The 20,862-nt window shown below is 39.8% G+C and overlaps 1 protein-coding gene across 6 annotated transcripts in view; it reads left to right on the top strand.

The window, feature by feature from the left end:
• The window catches only part of wrn (WRN RecQ like helicase), a 163,213-nt gene that overhangs the window by 103,038 nt on the left and 39,313 nt on the right, over positions 1–20,862 (top strand). For all 6 annotated transcript variants that reach the window (XM_063046789.1, XM_063046793.1, XM_063046788.1 and 3 more), the window contains exons 26-30: positions 1,482–1,564; positions 1,671–1,746; positions 7,592–7,671; positions 9,241–9,328; positions 20,340–20,452. In XM_063046789.1, coding sequence (XP_062902859.1) covers positions 1,482–1,564; positions 1,671–1,746; positions 7,592–7,671; positions 9,241–9,328; positions 20,340–20,452 — 440 coding nt within the window. The remainder of the gene's footprint in view (positions 1–1,481; positions 1,565–1,670; positions 1,747–7,591; positions 7,672–9,240; positions 9,329–20,339; positions 20,453–20,862) is intronic.

The raw sequence follows: 20,862 nt of genomic DNA, 5'->3' as shown, positions 1-20,862 counted from the left end.
CTACGTAATTTGTTTTACTGACATTCATTGAGGGGTAATCATTGTCCTGGGTAAACAGAGGAAACTCCTGTGCTTCTAAGTAGTGCCCTGTAATCCTTTGCTTCCCAAGACAGTACATAGAGCTCTGGTTTTCAGTATCATCTGAAGTCCTGTACACCAGTTCTGCTGTTGGGGTGTCAGCCAATTGTTATTGTGTTACATCTTCAGAATGGAGATTCAAAGGACTAGCTCTCTGGCTTTGATGAGAATAGCATTAGTGGATCCTTTGTAAATTTAAAACCTTTGTTAACCTGTATAGATTACCAAAGTGAGATAATTGGATGCCAAATGAAAAGACATTTTATTCCCTGGAATATCAAAGGTGATGGAAGGGATCCAGGGCAAGGGGACCTAACAGAATCTGTGTCTGCCTTTCCAATGAGTAATTGTTCAAAGAATTCTCAGTGTAGAATTCTTGCCCACAAAATACAGCAGATGTGAGCTCAGTTAATATTTATCAATGAGATAAGTAGTATTTTATATGAAGGAATATGGGAGCATGGTCGGTGGATGAAAGTTTTATAAAAAGCTGAAAGGACTAAAGTCCTCGTTCTTTATCCTAAGTACTTTGCCCGTCTGTGCTATTCATTTAAAGCCTAATCTTCTGCAGTATTATAAAGAAAGTAACCTCTTGACCAAGTTACCTAATATCATTATTGTGGATGTCAATGCTAAGTATTTATGACACAGAGCATAATTCTGTTAAAAAAAAATAATAATAATCTGCATCTGGTCTGACATAGCTTAAAGTAATGCACATAAAATGTTAGACAAACTCAATAGGTGAAGCAGCATCTATGGAAGGGAATAAACAGTTGATGTTTCGGGCCCAGACCCTACATCAGTACTGGAAAGGAAGGGGAAAGAAGCCAGAATAAAGACTTTGGGGGGATTAAAGTGGTTAATTCTGGATAGTGGCCATTAAGTAGGGAAAGGGTTAGCAAATTCCTGCAATTACTATAGACCTCCAGGAAATGAAAAGCCCATTTTAATCAATGCCTACTCTTTGCAGGATGTTGCCCCTGTTGCTTGTTGCTTAAGTATTAATCAGCAACAGTATTTATAAATTTTTAACATGCAGGTGTTACCGATTGAAGCTGCTTTAATTAATGCATGGAGGTAAAGCTGTCTAATGAAACAGACATATTTGCACATGAGCACATTCTGTTCTTTATAAATACATTAAGGAAATACTTCTCAAGTACAGTATTATAATCAATGTTCAAATGGAATGGATGACTTTATATATGCCAAAGGAATATTGATGGCAGTTATTTAGATGATTTTTTCAGTTTGAAATATGCAAATTATTGCAGGAAACTTTGTTATATAGGTCTTGGTACCATGTGTTAAAAGAAGAAAATATGTGGGTTTTCATCCAGAGAGTGACAGAACTTGGCACAGCCAATGAAATATTCTAATGAAAATTTGCATTTTCACAGGGGCGAGCATGGTTGAAGAAGGCAGCTAATGAGTCTTGTCGTACTCTTCCACTTCCACCCACTGAAGAACTGAGTCTAAAAGTGTATGTGTTTACGATATTTCAGTTTGACTTCAGTTTGGAGTAACTAATTTTGAAACAGTATCATCCCCTTTGATCATTTCACATGTATTTATTTATTTATTTGCAGTCATGTTCAGCCTCCAACTTCACTACCAATATCCTCTCAACGATCTCCTGCATTGGCCACCCAGTCAGAGCTTCAGGTTTCTGTTATTCACCTTTTTACTTATTTTGCTTCTTGTAAGATAATCAGTGCATATTATCAATGTCTTATTTGTGTAAAATCTGCATACTTGAACTTTTTTAAGTACAATATTTCTAGTTGATGATAGTTGATAATATTTTACCTCTTGTGATAAAAAATCTTTTTATTTGAGATTTTTTTTAAATCTCAGGGTTTTTATATAATATCAGAGTAAATTAGAGCTCTGTGTGGTTTTAAGCTTTTGATTATTGTGTAAACATCTCTCTAAAACATGACTGGTATAATTAATAGTTTGTTAATGTAAGTAAAATGTTGCTCATTGGACATAACGTGGCAAGAATACTATTTTCCAACAAAGAAAATTCTGGCCAAGATTTAAAATTCCACAAGCCGAAAGGTTTTTTTCCTTTAAAAAAAATTCTTATTGATCTTAGACACCATCTTGTCTTGCTTTAAACAAATCTTTTGATAACATATTTTGTGGAATATTTGCAGACCAACTTTGAGTGCTTTACATCTTTGGAGCTCCAAAAGGACATCAGTAGAACATACAGTTATTTATAGGTGCAGTATACCAGAAGCCATATTTGTGATGCAGTCAGTACATGTAACAAATGCTAACTCAACAGATGATGACACCAGTCAGTATGCACTCTTGACTTGATGTTAACATTGCCAATTTGGAACACAACACACTAGCCAATGTCCTCAACCTCCCAAAACACATTCAAGTGACAGAAAGGGCCCACCACTCATTAATGAAAGCCATCATCAGTTACTTGAAGATTAAGTGCTGCTTGATCTCTGACTAGATTTTGACTATATTACAAGTATTAATGTTTTATATTTTTAGAAGTCTATAAGGAATGGTGTAGCATGCTGTAAACTATTGTTTTCAAGACACTAATATATTCCAAACAATATGCTGAGGGAATGAGGAGAGTTGCTGGTGGGCAGCAGATTTGAGAGAGGGAATGAAACGCTCTCAGCAGGAGCTTTAGCCATCCAAGTATTCGGGGAACAAATTTCTAATGAACTTCAGTGAGGATCATTGTGAAGAAGATTGACCTTTCAGTAGCTGCAGATATAACTGCTTTACTGAGTGTGCATTACCAAGGTTTGTCGAGGTGCAAATGAACTTTTATTCTTGTTCATTTGTCCAAGTTGATGCTGGAGATATCAGTAACATCTTTCATATGTCTACTTCACAGACAGCCCAAACAGAAAGGACCAAAGTTGTCTCTTCCTTTCTCTTTCTCAACTGCCCTGTATAATTGATGGTACATACTTTTCTACCATGATATTCTGGTTATACACAGTGACACCTCCACATTCCTTAACATTGAATACTGGGGTTTTATCAGGCCTTTCAATGTACAAATCATTTTAATATGTACATACTCATCATCTGCCTTTTGAAAAGCTTTTACTAGTCACCAGAATGACCTATCCTGTGCTTTAGTTACAAGCCAATGGTAGCTAATCTCTTACTAAATGCTGATCTCATGTCCGTGTATGCAACATGGAGATTCAGATATTAAAATGTTAGCTTTGAACATACTAACTTTTGAAACCTGTCATAATTGATGGAGATTGCTGTTAGCTTTGAAATAAGGTTGTGTTAAAATGAACAGCATCGGAGGCTAATACTGCAGTTGGTAGGACATGAAAATCAAAAGAAAAACCTGAATATCTGAACTAAAACGGGAAATGCTGAAAAAAAAACAAAGGCACGATGTTTAGAAAGGGAAACAGTGAATGTTTTGGGCCCTTCATCAAAAATACTGGCATTTGGTAGGATATGACATTTTACTCCTAACTACTTGTTTGAAGAAGTTGAAATAATACATACTGGTTTTAGTGGATAGACTTGTTGGTCTATTTGCAACCACTCCTTTCCAAATATTTGTCTGTAGACTAAGTTGCTTCTTGTGGAACTGTTAGTTATCTAGGACATCTTAATCTAAGGTTGTGGTAGCCCACCCTCTCCCATACTCTACCAATCTTTGAGGCTTCCTAAGTGACTTTCTGTTTTGCACAACTAGCAGCATCTGCTTTGCGTTGCATTTTTAACAGTTGCAGCAAGTTATAATTTGAGCGAGTCACTTACAATACTGACCTTTTGCTGATATACTAAAGGAGCTTACAGATAGTGTGTGCTAGAAGCAGAAATTAAAGGTTTCAAAGGTATATTTAATGTCAGAGAAATATATACAATATACATCCTGAAATGCTTTTTCTTCGCAACCATCCACAAAAACAGAGGAGTGCCCCAAAGAATGAACGACAGTTAAATGTTAGAACCCTGAATTCCTCCCTCCTGCACATGAGTGGCAGTAAGCAACGATACCCCCATCCCCCACCGGCAAAAAAAAGCATCGGCACCCGCCACCGAGCACTCAAGCATGCAGCAAAAGCAACAGCAAAGACAGAGACTTGCAGTACTCCAAAGACGACGCATTCACCCAGTATTCGACATACCACAGGTTCTCTCTCTCTCTTTCTCTCTCTCTCTAATAAGCGAGAAAGAAATGTCTCCGTTTAACAGTGAAGAGAGGAGACATAACAAACAACTCGCTATTTTACCATGTTAAGAGTCCATTGTGTCGCTTTTTTCGAACTCTGTGCCCAAAGATCTCGGGTCACTGGACACAGCCAAAGATCTTCCAGCTCCCATGACACACCGGTCTGGGACACCGACCTTCGATCCGTCCGTCTCCAGAGCCCCGAGATCCTAGGCCTCCAAAGGTGAGCTGAACTCTTAGCTCACGTCCTTGGCATGTCGATAACAGCCAGTCGTGACACCCCGAGAGCGGGTCCCATTCCTGCAAAGAACCAAAGTCAGTGTGTAACTCTAGGTCAGGGTCTTCGAAAGAACTCTGAAAGGGAAAAATAGAGATATTAAAGATGGAAATAGAGCTGTTTCTGAAGATGCAAGCAAAGGAGTTGCTGTTTAGTGCCATCATTCAAGTAAATAGATTGAATTCGTGTATTTTCTGTAATACAATCAACATACAAATGTACACATGATATCCCCGTTCCTGATTTTATGGTTGTCTAATTTAATTCTAATGTAATGCCTCTTATTTCTTAGTATCATCTGCTTATTTACTTTTCACGTTCTTGTGCTTACAGAACTGCTTGCCAAGAAAATTAATTACCAGACAGAACAAATGAATGGAACTCTAAATAACTGACAACATTATTTACATTTATGATTCAAAATTAAAACTACATTAATGTTCTGACACCAAAATATTGGTGCAGATCCCAGTGATCTGGTTATTGTATCAAGGAGACAAAGCATTTTGATCTACAAATAAACTAAATTAGTAATTTAAACTTGGCCAACCATCTTTAATTATGAGGGTATCAGTACTGCAGATTGAAGCACTTATTCTACGAGGTGCTGATTTTGATCATTAGACGTAACATGATCCAGATGCAGAAAGAAAGCAGCTTTCACAAATTACATAAAAATTTCTGGTGAACGCAGCAGGCCAGGCAGCATCTCTAGGAAGAGGTACAGTCGACGTTTCGGGCCGAGACTCTTCGTCAGGACTAACTGAAAGAAGAGATAGTAAGAGATTTGAAAGTGGGAGGGGGGAAGGGGAGATCCGAAATGATAGGAGAAGGCAGGAGGGGGAGGGATGGAGCCAAGAGCTGGACAGTTGATTGACAAAAGGGATATGAGGGGATCATGGGATGGGAGGCCTAGGGAGAAAGAAAGGGGGAGGGGGGAAGCCCAGAGGATGGGCAAGGAGTATAGTGAGAGGAACAGAGGGAGAAAAAGGAGAGAGAGAAAAATAATAATAATAAATAAGTAAATAATGAATGGGGTACAAAGGGGAGGTGGGGCATTAATGGAAGTTAGAGAAGTCAATGTTCATGCCATCACTATTAATTTTTATTAATTTTTAAATTTTTTTAATTGTAAATTATCATTAGTTTTTTTTCTCTCTCCTTTTTCTCCCTCTGTCCCTCTCACTATACCCCTTGCCCATCCTCTGGGCTTCCCCCCTCCCCCTTTCTTTCTCCCTAGGCCTCCTGTCCCATGATCCTCTCATATCCCTTTTGCCAATCAACTGTCCAGCTCTTGGCTCCATCCCTCCGCCTCCTGTCGTCTCCTATCATTTCGGATCTCCCCCTCCCCCTCCTACTTTCAAATCTCTTACTAACTCTTCCTTCAGTTAGTCCTGACGAAGGGTCTCGGCCTGAAATGTCGACTGTACCTCTTCCTAGAGATGCTGCCTGGCCTGCTGCGTTCACCAGCAATTTTTATGTGTGTTGCTTGAAATTCCAGCATCTGCAGATTTCCTCGTGTTCACAAATTACAGCTGATTTTTAAACAATGTTTTTTTTTTAAAGTAGATATTTTCAAGAGGTGACATAAGCACCCAATAAGCAATTAGAATTTAATTGAATTATCAATTTAAAATAATTGACAAGAGGCAAAGACTGTATTCTGCTTCTCAATGTATGTACCCACATAAGTATTTTGCTTCAGCTGTTCAAGATGGCCATGTTAATTGCTTCCATTTGAGAAACTAGTTTTAGCACTGCTATGTGCTATTTTCAGTTTTTTTTTTGGAGGGTCCTTCAGCATCATTTTTAATGGATTTAAATACATAAAAATTAGTTACAGCTGTGAGTGAGACTTCATATAAATTGATTTGAATTGGATATATAAACAATGATGTCTTGATCCAGTTCCTTATCCATTTAATAATCCTTGGTAAATAGAGAAACCTATGGAGTAAGCAGGCATAATTGATCAACAAGTGCATTATTCTTGGTACAATTAATTGATTTGCATTTTTCACCCTAAGATGTTTGGGTGACAAATATTCCTTGCTTGTTGAAAAATTCAAAATTATAATTGAGGCAATGGAAGCATATTTTTGAGCATCTTTATTTGATTCTAAAATAAGTTACTTGAGCAATATTCACCTGAATTATTTGGAACAAAAACCCTTTCAGTGGCCTAATGACATACTTGACACATAGTATTCATGTGATTATTCAGTTAGCTTTACAGAAGAGCCCACTAACAAGAAAAAAACTGCCTATGGCTCCAGAGTATAATCAGTTTATGTATGAGTTTTAATATGCCATGTAGCATCATCAGTGATAGTTAACAGAAAAGACTAGTGCAATTTCTGATACCATAGCAGGCAATGTTGAGATTTTTCAAAACCCTGCAGGTTAAAAGCAGTAATTATTGTTACTAACTGTAATCAAGCCACAATTTGCTTGAAGGACGTGGAAAGGTAGTTTTCTCTGATTGTTCCTAGACATTACCCCAATCCCTTACAATCTACTTACTCCATTTTTCTTCCTCTTGCAATTCCCAGGGACTATTTTTCTTCCCTGTCCACTTGCTCCTTAGTTTTTACAATCATTCTCTTTTCACCAATAACCATAGATCATGAAGGTATTTCTTTCCCCTCAGTTCACCTCCAGTGACTGTAACAACTCCTTCTTGCAACTGATAGTCATCTTTGCCATGTGAATTAGTTCTTGTGTAAAACAAAATGCATGAAGAAATGTACCCCTACTTCATGCAGCTGTGTTTCATGTGCTGTAATGGGAAGAAGTTGAATAAAAGTCACTGAATATTGTCCAAAGCTGGAAAATATTCTCATGATGAAGAATGACAGATGTAGTCAGAATAATATTCTGACATATCTGTATCTTATTTAGCTAAAAGATTCAAGTCTCATTCAACTTGGCACTCCACATCCCATGCTATTTTATTTGGTATTTTGTACACGCATTTGAAAGTTGTTGTTGGAATTCATACTTTTTTGTTCATTGTCAATTCCACTATTTTTATTTTTTAGAATGTGTCACTGTGTGACCGATTTGCAAGAGAGCAGAGAAAAGAGAATGTGAAGCTGTTTGTTGCATCTGCAATTAAAAGGTAAACATTTGCAGTGATTCTGATGTTCAGTAAGTCCACTAAGAAAGAATAATGACCTTTGGAGTTCCAAAATTGCTAGACTTGTACATCGGTTTTTCAAGACATCATTCGTAGTCATATATTAACACTGAACAGTGTCATTTTTCATGTCAAAATCATACAGTAAGGTAGACATTCCATTCAAATGTGGCTGGAAGGCAGTGTGGCCTTTAGTGCTTTAGATAACAGGCTGAGATGAACAGCTGATGTTGCGAGTAGAAAGTCTGTTCATTCTAATCTGAAAGCTGTGATGAGAATCTTCTTTGACTAGACTGAAAATTACAGAATTCATAACTGCTGAATAATTCAGGCATTACTCTACAAGAGTTGGCTTCATAAGTAACTTGGGGGATTAGAACCTTTCCGTCTTTAGGAAGTGGAAACCATAGCAAGAGATTTTAATTTTATGCTTTAAAAAATAAACAGCTTCTTCCCCTCTGCCATCAGATTTGTAAATGGTCCATAAACCTGTGAACAGTACCTCATTATTCCTTATTTTTACACTATTTATTTTGTCAGATTTAGTAATGTTATGTTTTTTCATTGCCAAATATCAACAAATTTGATGTCATATAGGCGGCGATAATAAATCTGATTCTGATAAATGGGCTGTTTTGTGAATCTAGTTGAATAAAACATCTCTTACATTGACCATTAATTAATATTCCAGGTGTAGCTCAATGTAACAACAATGGTGTGCTAGTGAATATTTGTATCGGTGCCAGTGAGATTGTTGATTTGGTCTTGGTATCTTAGACTTTTTACATTTTGGTTGAGTATTAAAAGATACAGCTGTTTCTTAAATATGAGATATCAGTAGTGTCAATGATAGCATGCTGTGAAGGGTTTGTGAAATTTGATAACTAGTAGTGCAACTCAGTAATGAGGTTTAAAGCATAGTGTAGAGATAACTTAGATCTGTGAGGACTGTTCTTCAGCAAGTTTAAAATTATTTTTAAAAGTGTTTGATTATGTAAATCAGTTGTCATGCAGCATTAGAGGACTGACAGCTGTCTTAAACACACGCTTTTTGGAAGATCAGGATACAGAGCACAGAGAGATGGCTCTTATTTTCCAGCTATGTTCACTACAAATATACGTGTTCCCTGCAGTCACTATGGGAAATGGCCTCACTATAGTCTGCATCCATCTGCTAATTCATCTCAAAGTTCTTGTGTTCTTTGGCTTTATTTGGTTCACTTTCACTTTCATACAACAATGGCAAACAACTCCTTATCCTCTCGCAACCACCCCACAACTCCCTGTCTTCCTGCTGCCCCTTCTTTTATGACTACTGTGATCTTGCATTTATTTCAGTGACTCTGTGTTTTATCTGATTTGACAGTGTGCTATATCACTCTTCTTCCTCCTTAAATTCATTAAATAGTCCTAGTTGCCACCACATCAATTTTTAGACCATCTGTGATTTTAAATATGTATAGCATTTTGATCCGTGTATATAACTATTATACTAGGAATCTTTGACGTCGAATGTTAATTAAAATATTTCCATCTTTATGTTCTTTGTAGTCACCTTTTTACTCCACCGTCATCTGGATCTCCAGTAAAAACTGTTCCCTCTGAACCAACCCCATCACCCAGGGAACTGGAGTTGCAGGTATGCAATTTAACGCAACAAGCTATGGTTTGTCATTTTGTGCTTTATTTTCATGGTAGAGACGACATCCAATGGACTAAATCAAAGCTCTGTAATCCTACCAATCATATTCAAATGTTAATAGACAATTAAATGACTGACAGGGAGATTCCAAGATCATCCCCACTGTTAGTGATGCAAGGACCCAGCATGTGAGTACTAAAGTAGGGACTAAAACCTTTGCCTCCATGTTTGACTGAGTATGACATGGATGATTCCTCTTGACTTCCTCTTTTGATACCAGCTCCCATTCTATTTGAATTAATCTATGTGAGAAATAGCTGGGAGTATTGGATACATTAAGCACTGGAATCAAAAGATCTGTGTTTCAGAACTAACCACATCTTAAGCTAAGCTGCTCCAGAAAAATTGCAACATTGACATTTATCAAAAATGCAAAATATTGCACAAGTGTGCTCTGTTCCTTTTCTTAACAAGGAGAGCAAATCCAATCTAGCTAATTTATGGCACAGTCAGTTTACTTTCAACCATCAGCAAGGTGTTGGAAGTTGTCATGAATAGTGCTACCCAGCAGCATATCTTCATCAATAGTATGGTCAGCAATGCTCAATTTTGGTTTTGCAAGGACTACTATAGACCAAAGAGATAACGTTCAGGGAGGAGATGGGAGTAATTGTCTTGACATCAAAGCAGCACTTGACTGCTGTGACTAAAAGTAGAGTGGAAATTAGGGGGTAAAGTCCCTAGTGATTAGAGCCATATCTCTTAGAAAGGAAGGTAACTGTGTTTACTGAAAGTTAAGCATATTAGCCCCAGGACATTACTGCTGTAGTTCCTCAGGGCATGTCCTAGGCGTAAACATATTCATGATTCATTACAAACCTTGCATATAAGGTAAAAAAATAGTGGAGTTTGTTGATGATTGTGAAAACTTTCAGTTTAATTGCAATTTCCAAGTAAATGAAGTCTGAGTGAAACAAGATTATGACAACATTCAGACATCGGGTGGTAAGTTTGGACAATGACCATAGAGAGCCTCATGACCTACAACAGACATTTTGTATTCCATAGCTGAGCCTTCCAGAAACAAGTTCCTGGAAGGGACCATCATTGATCAGAAATTTAACTAGACCAGATACATAAATAAATAGAGTACTTCAGCTGAGTATCCTTTTGGAATGTAACACACCGCTGATACCTATTGACTTTCCATTACCTACAAGGCACATCAAAAACCTGATGCAATATTTATTATCTATCTTGATAAATTCAGTTCTAACAACCGTCAAGGCTGCACACTATCCAGAATAAACCAGTCTTTTGGTCTGACATGTCATTTACCACCCTAAACATTCACGCCCTTCACCAGTAACACAGTGACTGCAGTTTATGCAGGCTATTTTAGTGGCCCCTGCAAAATCCAAAACCCCTGCCACAAAAAGGATAAGAGCAGCTTGTGTGGTACCACCTGCATGTTCTTTTGCAAGTCTCATTCCATTCTGACTTAGCTTATCGCCAGTCTTCTGTAACAGATAGTAACATCATATAAAGGACGTTGGTGGCTCATATAGAATGGGCAATAAATGCTTGCCATCCCCATGTTAACCCAGATCCCAAAAAATTAACAGCTATAAAAGCAGATATACTGAAAAATCCATCAAACTACTAGTTCCTTTATTGTCTACATGAAGGTAAATAAAATGCTTTTTTCTGTGTTGTAATAGTTTATGAATCTTTTAGGTTTTATCCTATGAATCCACACTTGTGAACTTGTTATTCTACATGTTAAGCCATCTTGTTTGCGTTCTAACCCAGAACTTGGTTTTGATGTCTAAACATTTAGATAATGTATAACCCATTTTCGCTCCTCTCTCGCCACAATTATCCTGTAACTTGACATGGGCACAATGGTCTCATCCTGTAATGTATCATTCCCTGTGTGTGTGTGTGTGTGTGTGTATGTGGTCTCTGTCAGTCATGGTTGACCATGGGTACTGTGCCTCTGGTAGTCACTGAAACGAAGCCAGGGCAGAGTTGATATAGAGATCCGTCTGTTGCCCATGCAGTGGGGCCCCCCTCTCCATGCTGACGACAGGTCCAAAGGAACGACGAAAGTCGATACAGTTTGGTGCCAGCAGCATCGCAGGAGTTGCCATGCCGGTGCTGGGTACAGCAATCAGCCACCTTCGGGACTCCGACTCCAACTCCGGATTTTTCCTTAGGGTTTACTCCCAAAGCCTTTCTCGTGAGAGGGTATAGCCACAAGGCAGCGGAGGTTTGAAATCGGAGTTTTCCCTCTCCTAGATGAGCTACCATCTGTGGTTAACGAGCCCCATCTGCCTGGAGCAACTGGTTTTAAGGCGCCAGTGGCCCGCCTTTGCCCCTTCCCCTGTCAGTGAGAACAGCTCCGCCAGGCATAAGAACTATGCCACACATGAAGGCCAGGAGTTGGACTTGGTTGTCAGAGGCTGTTTGAGACGCACGCCATGAAGAGCATTTGTTTAGCAGTGGGAGCTCATCCCCACTACCACCCTTCGGCTATGACTACCTTTGGAGCCTCTCACTGTAGGGTACATCAAATAATAGATGTTTTTTCGCAACCTGTTACGTGCTGTGACGGAGAGCACTCGGTAAACGCACTCTTCACTCATGCTCACACATATGCACACACATATACACACACACAGACTTTATGGTGCCTTTCCCACTATACTGAGCGGAATATTCCATTTCTTTAGTATTGGAAGTGTGTAAATGCGTATATGTTGTCTCTTTTCTGTATTTAGGTAAATACTTAAGTCTATTTTGTAATATGATTGTAACGACATTGAGGGTGCATCATATTCTAATTCACGTGTAGTCTTGTTAATTTTGTCCTAGTGCCGAATAAAATGGAGCTCATCACTCTCAATATGAGAGAGAGATCGGGGCTGCCAGGAGTTCACACTGGACAAAAATAGTACAAAGCTATTATTGTGTTTTCTGGTAGATATCTTTTTGTAAATATTGGCAGTTTTCTTTTCACTATTTTCATTAATTTGATGCACTTAATAAACACCCTTCTACTAAACTGCTAAGTGAGTCCAGTCGGTTTTCCTTTGGTCATCACACACGTTTCATGTCTGTCTGTCCAGGTACCATATCCGATGCAGACTTTGGTGACCATGGTTTTCCATATAGATCTATCCTTCGTTTTTTGGATGACTTCCATTTCCTCAATGTGCAGCCACCTGGCTATGCTTTTGATGTACATAAGCCGAGGTCTTCCTCTAGGTTTGCTCCCCTCAATCTTTCCAGAGAGTATGAGTTTTTCTAGTTCATCTTTCTGCATGATATGTCCTAGGAATCAAAGTTGTCATTCTCTTATTGTTGGTATGAGTGATCGAACTGCTTGGGCTCTTCTGAGAACTTCTTCATTTGATGTGTGTGTGGTCCATGATATTTTTAACATTCTCCTGTAGAACCATAATTCATCTGCTTCTAGTCTCTTTTCCATTGCTGGGGAAATGGTCCAGCATTCACTCCCATAAATCCGAATAGAATAAATATAGCACAACAGTATTCTGTTTTTAGTGTACATGCTCATCTTTCTGTCTGTTAATATGGTCTTCATTTTTTGGAAAGCTTCTTTTGCCATTGCTATTCTGTATTAGATATCTGTGTCGCACCTGCCATTACTTGTTATTAGGCTACCAAGATATCTGAATTTGTTGACGTTTGATGTTTGCATTTATACTCATAGTCATACTTTATTGATCCTGGGGGAAACTGGTTTTTGTTGCAGTTGCACCATAAATAATAAATAGTAATAGAACCATAAATAGTTAAATAGTAATATGTAAATTATGCCAGTGAATTATGAAATAAGTCCAGGACCAGCCTATTGGCTCAGGGTGTCTGACCCTCCAAGGGAGTAGTTGTAAAGTTTGATGACCACAGGCAGGAATGACTTCCTATGATGCTCTGTGCTGCATCTCCATGGAATGAGTCTCTGGCTGAATGTACTCCTGTGCCCACCCAGTACGTTATGTAGTGGATGGGAGACATTGACTAAGATGGCATGCAACTTAGACAGCATCCTCTTTTCAGACACCATCGTGAGAGAGTCCAGCTCTATCCCCACAACATCACTGGCCTTACGAATGAGTTTGTTGATTCCGTTGGTGTCTGCCACCCTCAGCCTGCTGCCCCAGCACACAACAGCAAACATGATAGCACTGGCCACCACAGACTCGTAGAACATCCTCAGCATCATCCGACAGTTATTAAAGGACCTCAGTCGCCTCAGGAAATAGAGACGGCTCTGACCCTTCTTGTAGACAGCTTCAGTGTTTTTTGACCTGTCCAGTTTATTGTCAATTCGTATCCCCAGGTATTTATAATCCTCCACCATGTCCACACTGACCCCCTGGATGGAAACAGGGGTCACTGGTACCTCAGCTCACCTCAGGTCTACCACCAGCTCCTTAGTCTTTTTCACATTAAGCTGCAGATAATTCTGCTCACACCATGTGACAAAGTTTCCTACTGTAGCTCTGTATCTTGATCACACATTGTGGGATATTTGTCTTTCTGGAGATGACCATGCTTTCTGTCTTCTTAGTGTTGATTGAGAGGCCTCTGTGATTACCTTCTGCTGCCACTATAGTGAGTAGTTCTTGAAGTTTTGTTTCTGAGTCAGCTATTGGTACGATGTCATCAGCATATCTGATGTTATTTATATTATAGCCTCCAATTGTGAATCCTTTGATGTCTTTGATACTTCTCAAGATATTTTCACTATACAGGTTGAATAACTCTGGTGAAAAGCCACAACCTTGCCTGACTCCTCTCATGATATTCACATACTCACTCACTTCTCCTTCTATTCTGATGGATGCTATCTGGTCCCAGTATAAGGTTCTTAAGAAATGTATATCTTTCCCATCTATGTCAAGATCTTGAAGCATTTCCAGAAGATCTTGCTGTCTGACAGTGTCAAAAGCTTTTGTATAGTCAATGAAACATAGGTAGGTGTCTTTTTGTACCTGGATGGCTCGTTCACAGATCACCTGTAGCACGAAAATTGCATTTCTGGTTCCAGTGTTTTCTACAGAGCCTCATTGTTCTTTACTGATTCCTGGTTTTATACAGCATCTTGCTGTCATCATGATTACTCTGAGAATAATTTTTACCACGTGGCTCATCAGGGTTGTTGTACGATGTAACTCACATTCTGTTGCTCCCTCTTTCTTTGGAAGTGTGATGAACACTGATTTACTTAAATCATCAGGTATACATGCTTAATATAGTTTAAGTGCTGTCACAGTAGAAATTCTACCAGTGTATTTTTAATGAGATGAGGAATAACATGTCTTTTGAGTCACTTTTATTTTTATTTTGGTGAATGGGAAAGGTCCTTTAGATGCAGATCTAGTCTTCAATTTTGAAGCCTCAATGTCATTTCATTTACTTAGGACTGATAATGTTAATGATATGCATTAATGTCAACAATGTTTTAATGCCGAATAGACTCTTCTTGGTCTTCCAGCCGGACACAGGTATTGATTTTAACCGACATTTCAATGACCAACTCTGCCATCTTTATTGGGGATGATGCCTGGGAATGACTAATCCAGTGGTTATACCCCTGTTGTCCATTACTGCTGGTTAGTTTGTTGTCATCCAATCAGGTTTCTGCTGTCCCATCTTGTTTACAATCGAATTGCAGTTCTTAGAGCGAGACCTTTGTCCTTGTTAAAATTCTTTTTCTCTAGTTTTATTTCAATGGCTTCCTTCGTCAGGTGTCCCAAAAACCATTGGCACGGCACAGTAGTTTAGTGCCGTTGAAATCAATCCTGTGGCCATTGCGAATGCAATGTTCCACTACTGCCAATTTCTCCGGGTAACCCAAATGGATACACCTCCTGTTCTCCTTGATGCGAATTTCCACTATGCGTCCCATCTGGCCGATATATGCTGCTCCGCATTCACAGGGAATCCTGTAAATGCCAGCCATCCTGCATCTCAGGTCAACTCAACTTTGACCTGCATTAGCCATGATTTGAACTTCCTTATGGGTTTGTGTATGGTATTAATTTGATATTTCTTCAGGATCCTAGCAACCTTACCAGAAACCGTGGAAATATAGGGAAGACAGGTGGTAGCGACAGGTTCCTCCTTGTTGTCAGTTTTCCTGGTTTTCCGTTAGCTGTTTTAAGGGCCTGTTTGATTTCCTTCACCTTATAACCATTGTGTAGGAATATCATGCATAATCGTTGAGACTCTAAGTCTGAGATAGTTTTCACACTGTTAATTAAAGTAGAAAGAATCGCTCTATGTTGGGAGTGTTGTAGTGGCTGTTATTGTTGAGGTACAAGTCCATGTGAGTGGGTTTACGATAGGTACCATGTCCAAGGCTACCGTCCGGTTTCCATCATATTAGAACCATCGTGCCAGTGCCGAAGCATTCCACTGCCACGGGCCTGAATGACTTCCGTCCAGTTGCACTCACCCCCCATCATTGCAAAGTGCTTTGAGAGACTGGTTCTATCACATCTGAAGTCCTGGTTGCCCTCTACCCTGGACCCCCATCAATTTGCCTATTGTACCAACAGGTCAACAGAGGATGCCATCTCCACGGCACTTCACTCTGCCCTGACCCACCTGGACAGCCCCAACTCTTATGTCAGAATGCTGTTCATTGACTTTAGTTCAGCATTCAATACCGTGATCTGCTCCAAGCTGATCACCAAACTTCACCAGCTTGGTATCAGTGTATCCCTCTGCAATTGGACCTTGGACTTTCTGACTAACAGACCCCAGTCAGTTAAGTTAGACAACCTCTTCCTCCTCCTCTCTCACCCTGAACACTGGTGTGCCTCAAGGCTGTGTGCTGAGCCCTGTTTTGTACTCCCTTTTCACCTATGACTGTGTTCCTGTACATGGTTCTAATTCCATAATCAAGTTCGCAGACAACACCACGGTGGTTGGTCTGATCAGAGGGGATGACAAGACGGCCTAAAGGGATGAGGTTCAGCACCTGGCTGCGTGGTGTGCCAGCAACAATCTGGCCCTTAACACCCAGAAGACCAAGGAGATCATTGTGGACTTCAGGCACGCCAGGAGTCACACTAACGTCCCATCTACATCAACGAAACTGTAGTGGAGCGTGTATCAACCTTCAAATTCCTTAGTGTCCACATTTCCGAGGATCTCACCTGGTCCCTGAACTCTTCCATCCTGATCAAAAAGGTGCAACAGCACCTTTATTTCCTGCGGAGCGTGAAGAAAACTCACCTCTGTCCCAGGATACTGACGGACTTTTACCGCTGTACCATTGAGAGCATACTCACCAACTGCATCTCAGTGTGGTATGGCAATTGTCCCGTATGGACTGCAAAGCACTCCAGCGTGTGGTGAAAACTGCCCAGTGGATTATTGGCACCCAATTGCCCACCATTGAGAACATCTACCATAAACGCTGCCTGGGCAGGGCGAAAAGCATTATCAAGGATGCATCTCACCCTAACCATGGACTTCTTACTTTTCTCCCATCCGGTAGGCACTACAGGAGCCTCCACTCCCGCACCAGCAGGCACAGGAAGAGCTTCTTCCCTGAGGCTGTGACACTGCTGAACCTCTCATCACAGCGCTAAGCAGTATTGCATCCGTATTGTACTGTCTCAGTACTTTCATATTTGTGTGCTGTAGCACTTTTTTCATTCGCAGTTATTTTGTAAATAACACTATTCTTTGCATTTCTGGTCAGATGCTAAATGCATTTCATTGGCTTTGTATCTGTACTCGGCACAATGACAAAGTTAAAGTTGAATCTAATCTAATCTAAACATCCATGAAAGGGAGGCGACCATTCTATTTCACCTCCATCGTAAATTGAATGTTTGGATGAATGCTGCTCATATGGTCGTGGAACTGTTGAAGTGCCTGGAGTCCATGAGGACACACTATAGAGGTGTCATTAACGTATCTGAAGAAGTATTAACTGTACGAAAACTATTTTGGAACTGGAGAGTCTCAATGAGGAAGTAAAACAATTACGCACGATGTTCCCAGGTCAAAGTTGACCTGGGACTCAGGATGGCTGGTGTTTACAGGATTCCCTGTGAACGTGGAGCAGCGTATATCGGACGCACAGTGGAAACCCACATCAAGGAGTATAGGAGGTATATCCTTTTGGGTTACCTGGAGAAATCGGTGGTAGCAGAACATTACATTCACAATGGCCATGGGATTGACTTTGACGGCACAAAACTACTGTGTTGTGCCAATGGTTTTTGAGACCACTTGGTGAAGGAAGCCATTGAAATAAAACTAGAGGAATTTTTTTTTAACAAAGTCGGAGGTCTTGGTCTACGTAAGAACTGGAATTTGATTTTAAAACAAAGTGGGACAGCAGAAACTTGATTGGATGAGGACTAACCAATCAGGAGGGACGGACAATGGGGGTACAAATACCACCGGATTAGACATGACCGGGCATCATCCCTTATGAAGGTGGCTGAGTTTGTCATTGATACATTGGTTAAAATTGATACCTGTACCTGGCTGGAATCCCAAGAAGAGTTTATTCGTCATATACGTTGGGAAAGCACTAGGTCCTGCAGTATTTTAATGTCTTTATTTCTTGTTTAAAATGGACTTCATGATGACCCGCTGAACCTACCAGACCTTCTTTGGATTGCATAGTTCCTTACAACTGTAATCCCATGTGGACTTCTTCAGTTGTTTCTGTTCTTCTGATAGTAGCTGAAAAGCTTCCCCTTCATGCGTTAATGCCCAGTCATTTAGTTTATATACTCTGAAATTACTGGTTTCTATGATTTACAATCTAGGGAAATTAATTCCCACATGCTCTGACCGCAACCAGCATCCAGTTCTGAGAATACTAAGAGTGACGTATTTAGACAAATGGATAAGGTAATGGATTTCAAGGAACTGTTTCTGCTGGAGTCAAAGACAGGACGTGAAAAACAGAAAGGAAATACAACATTCCAGAGTTTTTTTGAAAACTGGTACACTCAACCTGTTTTAACAATATCCCTTCTGAAGTAAAAATCAATCTTTAATTGGTTGACATAAAATTTTTGACATTGAGGATCTCTGAGCAAAAATTGCTAGGATCAGGCATTCTCCACTTGAAAAAGAAAACTGTATTCTTTGCTTTTTAATCAGAGAGACTTGCAGTCTACTTCCTCAGTTCTGAACCTTACCTGAACTAGCAGTACACCGCAGCATTAACCAGAGTCTTGAAACCAGAAGAATATAGAGATAGCATTCACCCTTCATCCTAGCTGTAATTCCAATCTGATGTGTCTTCCTTGTTCCTATTTTCTTACTGTTATTCTCCTTTATCCATCTATTTTATTAAAGTGGTATCTGGTCCCATATAAAATTGTACTGATGACCTCTATCCTCTGAGATAACTAGACTACTATCAGCAAGTTCCCATGTTTTAGGAGGGAGAAATACAGCCAGAACTCAATCAAGCAAATTAGTTCTGGGATTTTGTAATGATTTACTCTCCTCTGTGGTTTCCATTTATGGGATTTGACTGTCTTTGCCTATAGCTATGGCTTAGCCAATGTGGAAGACTATTAAACTAATAATTGCTGAAACTTTATAACCCTTCTGTCTCAATTTATGACTTTATATTCATATTTGTAACCTTCTACTTCAATTATAACACTCTCTCTCCTACCCTTTCCCCACAAACAAGTCCAGCCTATTACCACCTAATATCATCAAAGTCTGTTGTGCCTCGATATCCTATTTTTATATTTAGAAACATAGAAACATAGAAAATAGGTGCAGGAGTAGGCCATTCGGCCCTTCGAGCCTGCACCGCCATTTATTATGATCATGGCTGATCATCCAACTCAGAACCCAGCCTTCCCTCCATACCCCCTGACCCCTGTAGCCACAAGGGCCATATCTAACTTCCTTTTAAACATAGCTAATGAACTGGCCTCAACAGTTTGCTGTGGCAGAGAATTCCACAGATTCACCACTCTCTGTGTGAAGAAGTTTTTCCTAACCTCGGTCCTAAAAGGCTTCCCCTCTATCCTCAAACTGTGACCCCTCGTTCTAGACCTCCCCAACATCGGGAACAATCTTCCCGCATCTAGCCTGTCCAATCCCTTTAGGATCTTATACGTTTCAATCAGATCCCCCCTCAATCTTCTAAATTCCAACGAGTACAAGCCCAGTTCATCCAGTCTTTCTTCATATGAAAGACCTGCCATCCCAGGAATCAATCTGGTGAACCTTCTTTGTACTTCCTCTATGGCAAAGATGTCTTTCCTCAGATTAGGGGACCAAAACCAAAATTCCTTAACTTCTGTGAAGTTTTGTGATGTCGTGAAAGCTAACAGTACATGCTGTCAACACACATCAAATTTGCTGGTGAACGCAGCAAGCCAGGCAGCATCTCTAGGAAGAGGTACAGTCGACACTTCGGGCCAAGACCCTTCGTCAGGAAGGGTCTCGGCCCGAAACGTTAACTGTAGCTCTTCCTAGAGATGCTGCCTGGCCTGCTGCATTCACCAGCAAATTTGATGTGTGTTACTTGAATTTCCAGCATCTGCAGAATTCCTTGTGTTTACAGTACATGCTGTGTTAGGTTTAGCTGTAAATTTTCCATTCTTTTATTTGTTGTATGCATCGTGATTATTGCATATTTTCCTTATCCTTTTGTGAATAACAGGTTCTTTGTTTTATGAACACAGGATAATTTGCAGATGCTGGGGTCAAAGCAACACTCATAACACGCTGGAGGAACTCAGCAGGTCGGGCAGCATCCGTGTAAACGATGAGTCGATGTTTCGGGCCGGAACCTGATGAAGAGTTCTGGCCCGAAACGTCGACTCATCGTTTCTACGGATACTGCCCGACCTGCTGAGTTCCTCTTTGTTTTATGAGCAAGGCTGTTTTCTTAATAAAAAGCATTGAGATTATAGTATGCTTTCTTGTTGTTATATTGTATTCCTGAATTTTGTGATTTTGTCAACAGGGCAAATTATATGGTAAATTGCTGACAGCAAGGCAGAATATTGCCAGTGAGAAAGATGTTCCTCCAGCTATATTGGCCACGAACAAAATACTACTAGAGTTTGCCAAGATAAGGTATTGTTGAAAAAGAAACTACATTTGGGTCAAGATGATAGAACTGCATATAACTTCACTAGTGCAAATAGACAATGAGCTCATTGACTTAAAAACATCTGGTGATAGGTATTTGAAATTTTATTTGTTTTGAAAAGTGATTAATGCTTCTTGATCTGGATTTTAGTTCATATCTTATGATTATGGTACTTTTTGAAGTAACTTTTTAGTTTTGGACCTGTAAGATACAAGAATAAAGAGTCTTGTAGCAACATTTTGATATGTAAAATGGAAAGAGAAAATTGGCAGCACTTTAAAAATGTATTGGCACTGGCAAACAATGTCAATCTCTTGTTACAGTGCACATAGTCTTTCATCTCAGGCAAGTGAAGGACAAGTGGTATAATGGATGCATTCTGGGGGAAGGGCAA

This window comes from Mobula hypostoma, chromosome 4, assembly GCF_963921235.1.
Source record: "Mobula hypostoma chromosome 4, sMobHyp1.1, whole genome shotgun sequence".
NCBI lineage: Eukaryota > Metazoa > Chordata > Chondrichthyes > Myliobatiformes > Myliobatidae > Mobula > Mobula hypostoma.
Note: the sequence above shows the minus strand (reverse complement) of the source record. Positions and strands in the feature narration are given on the sequence as shown.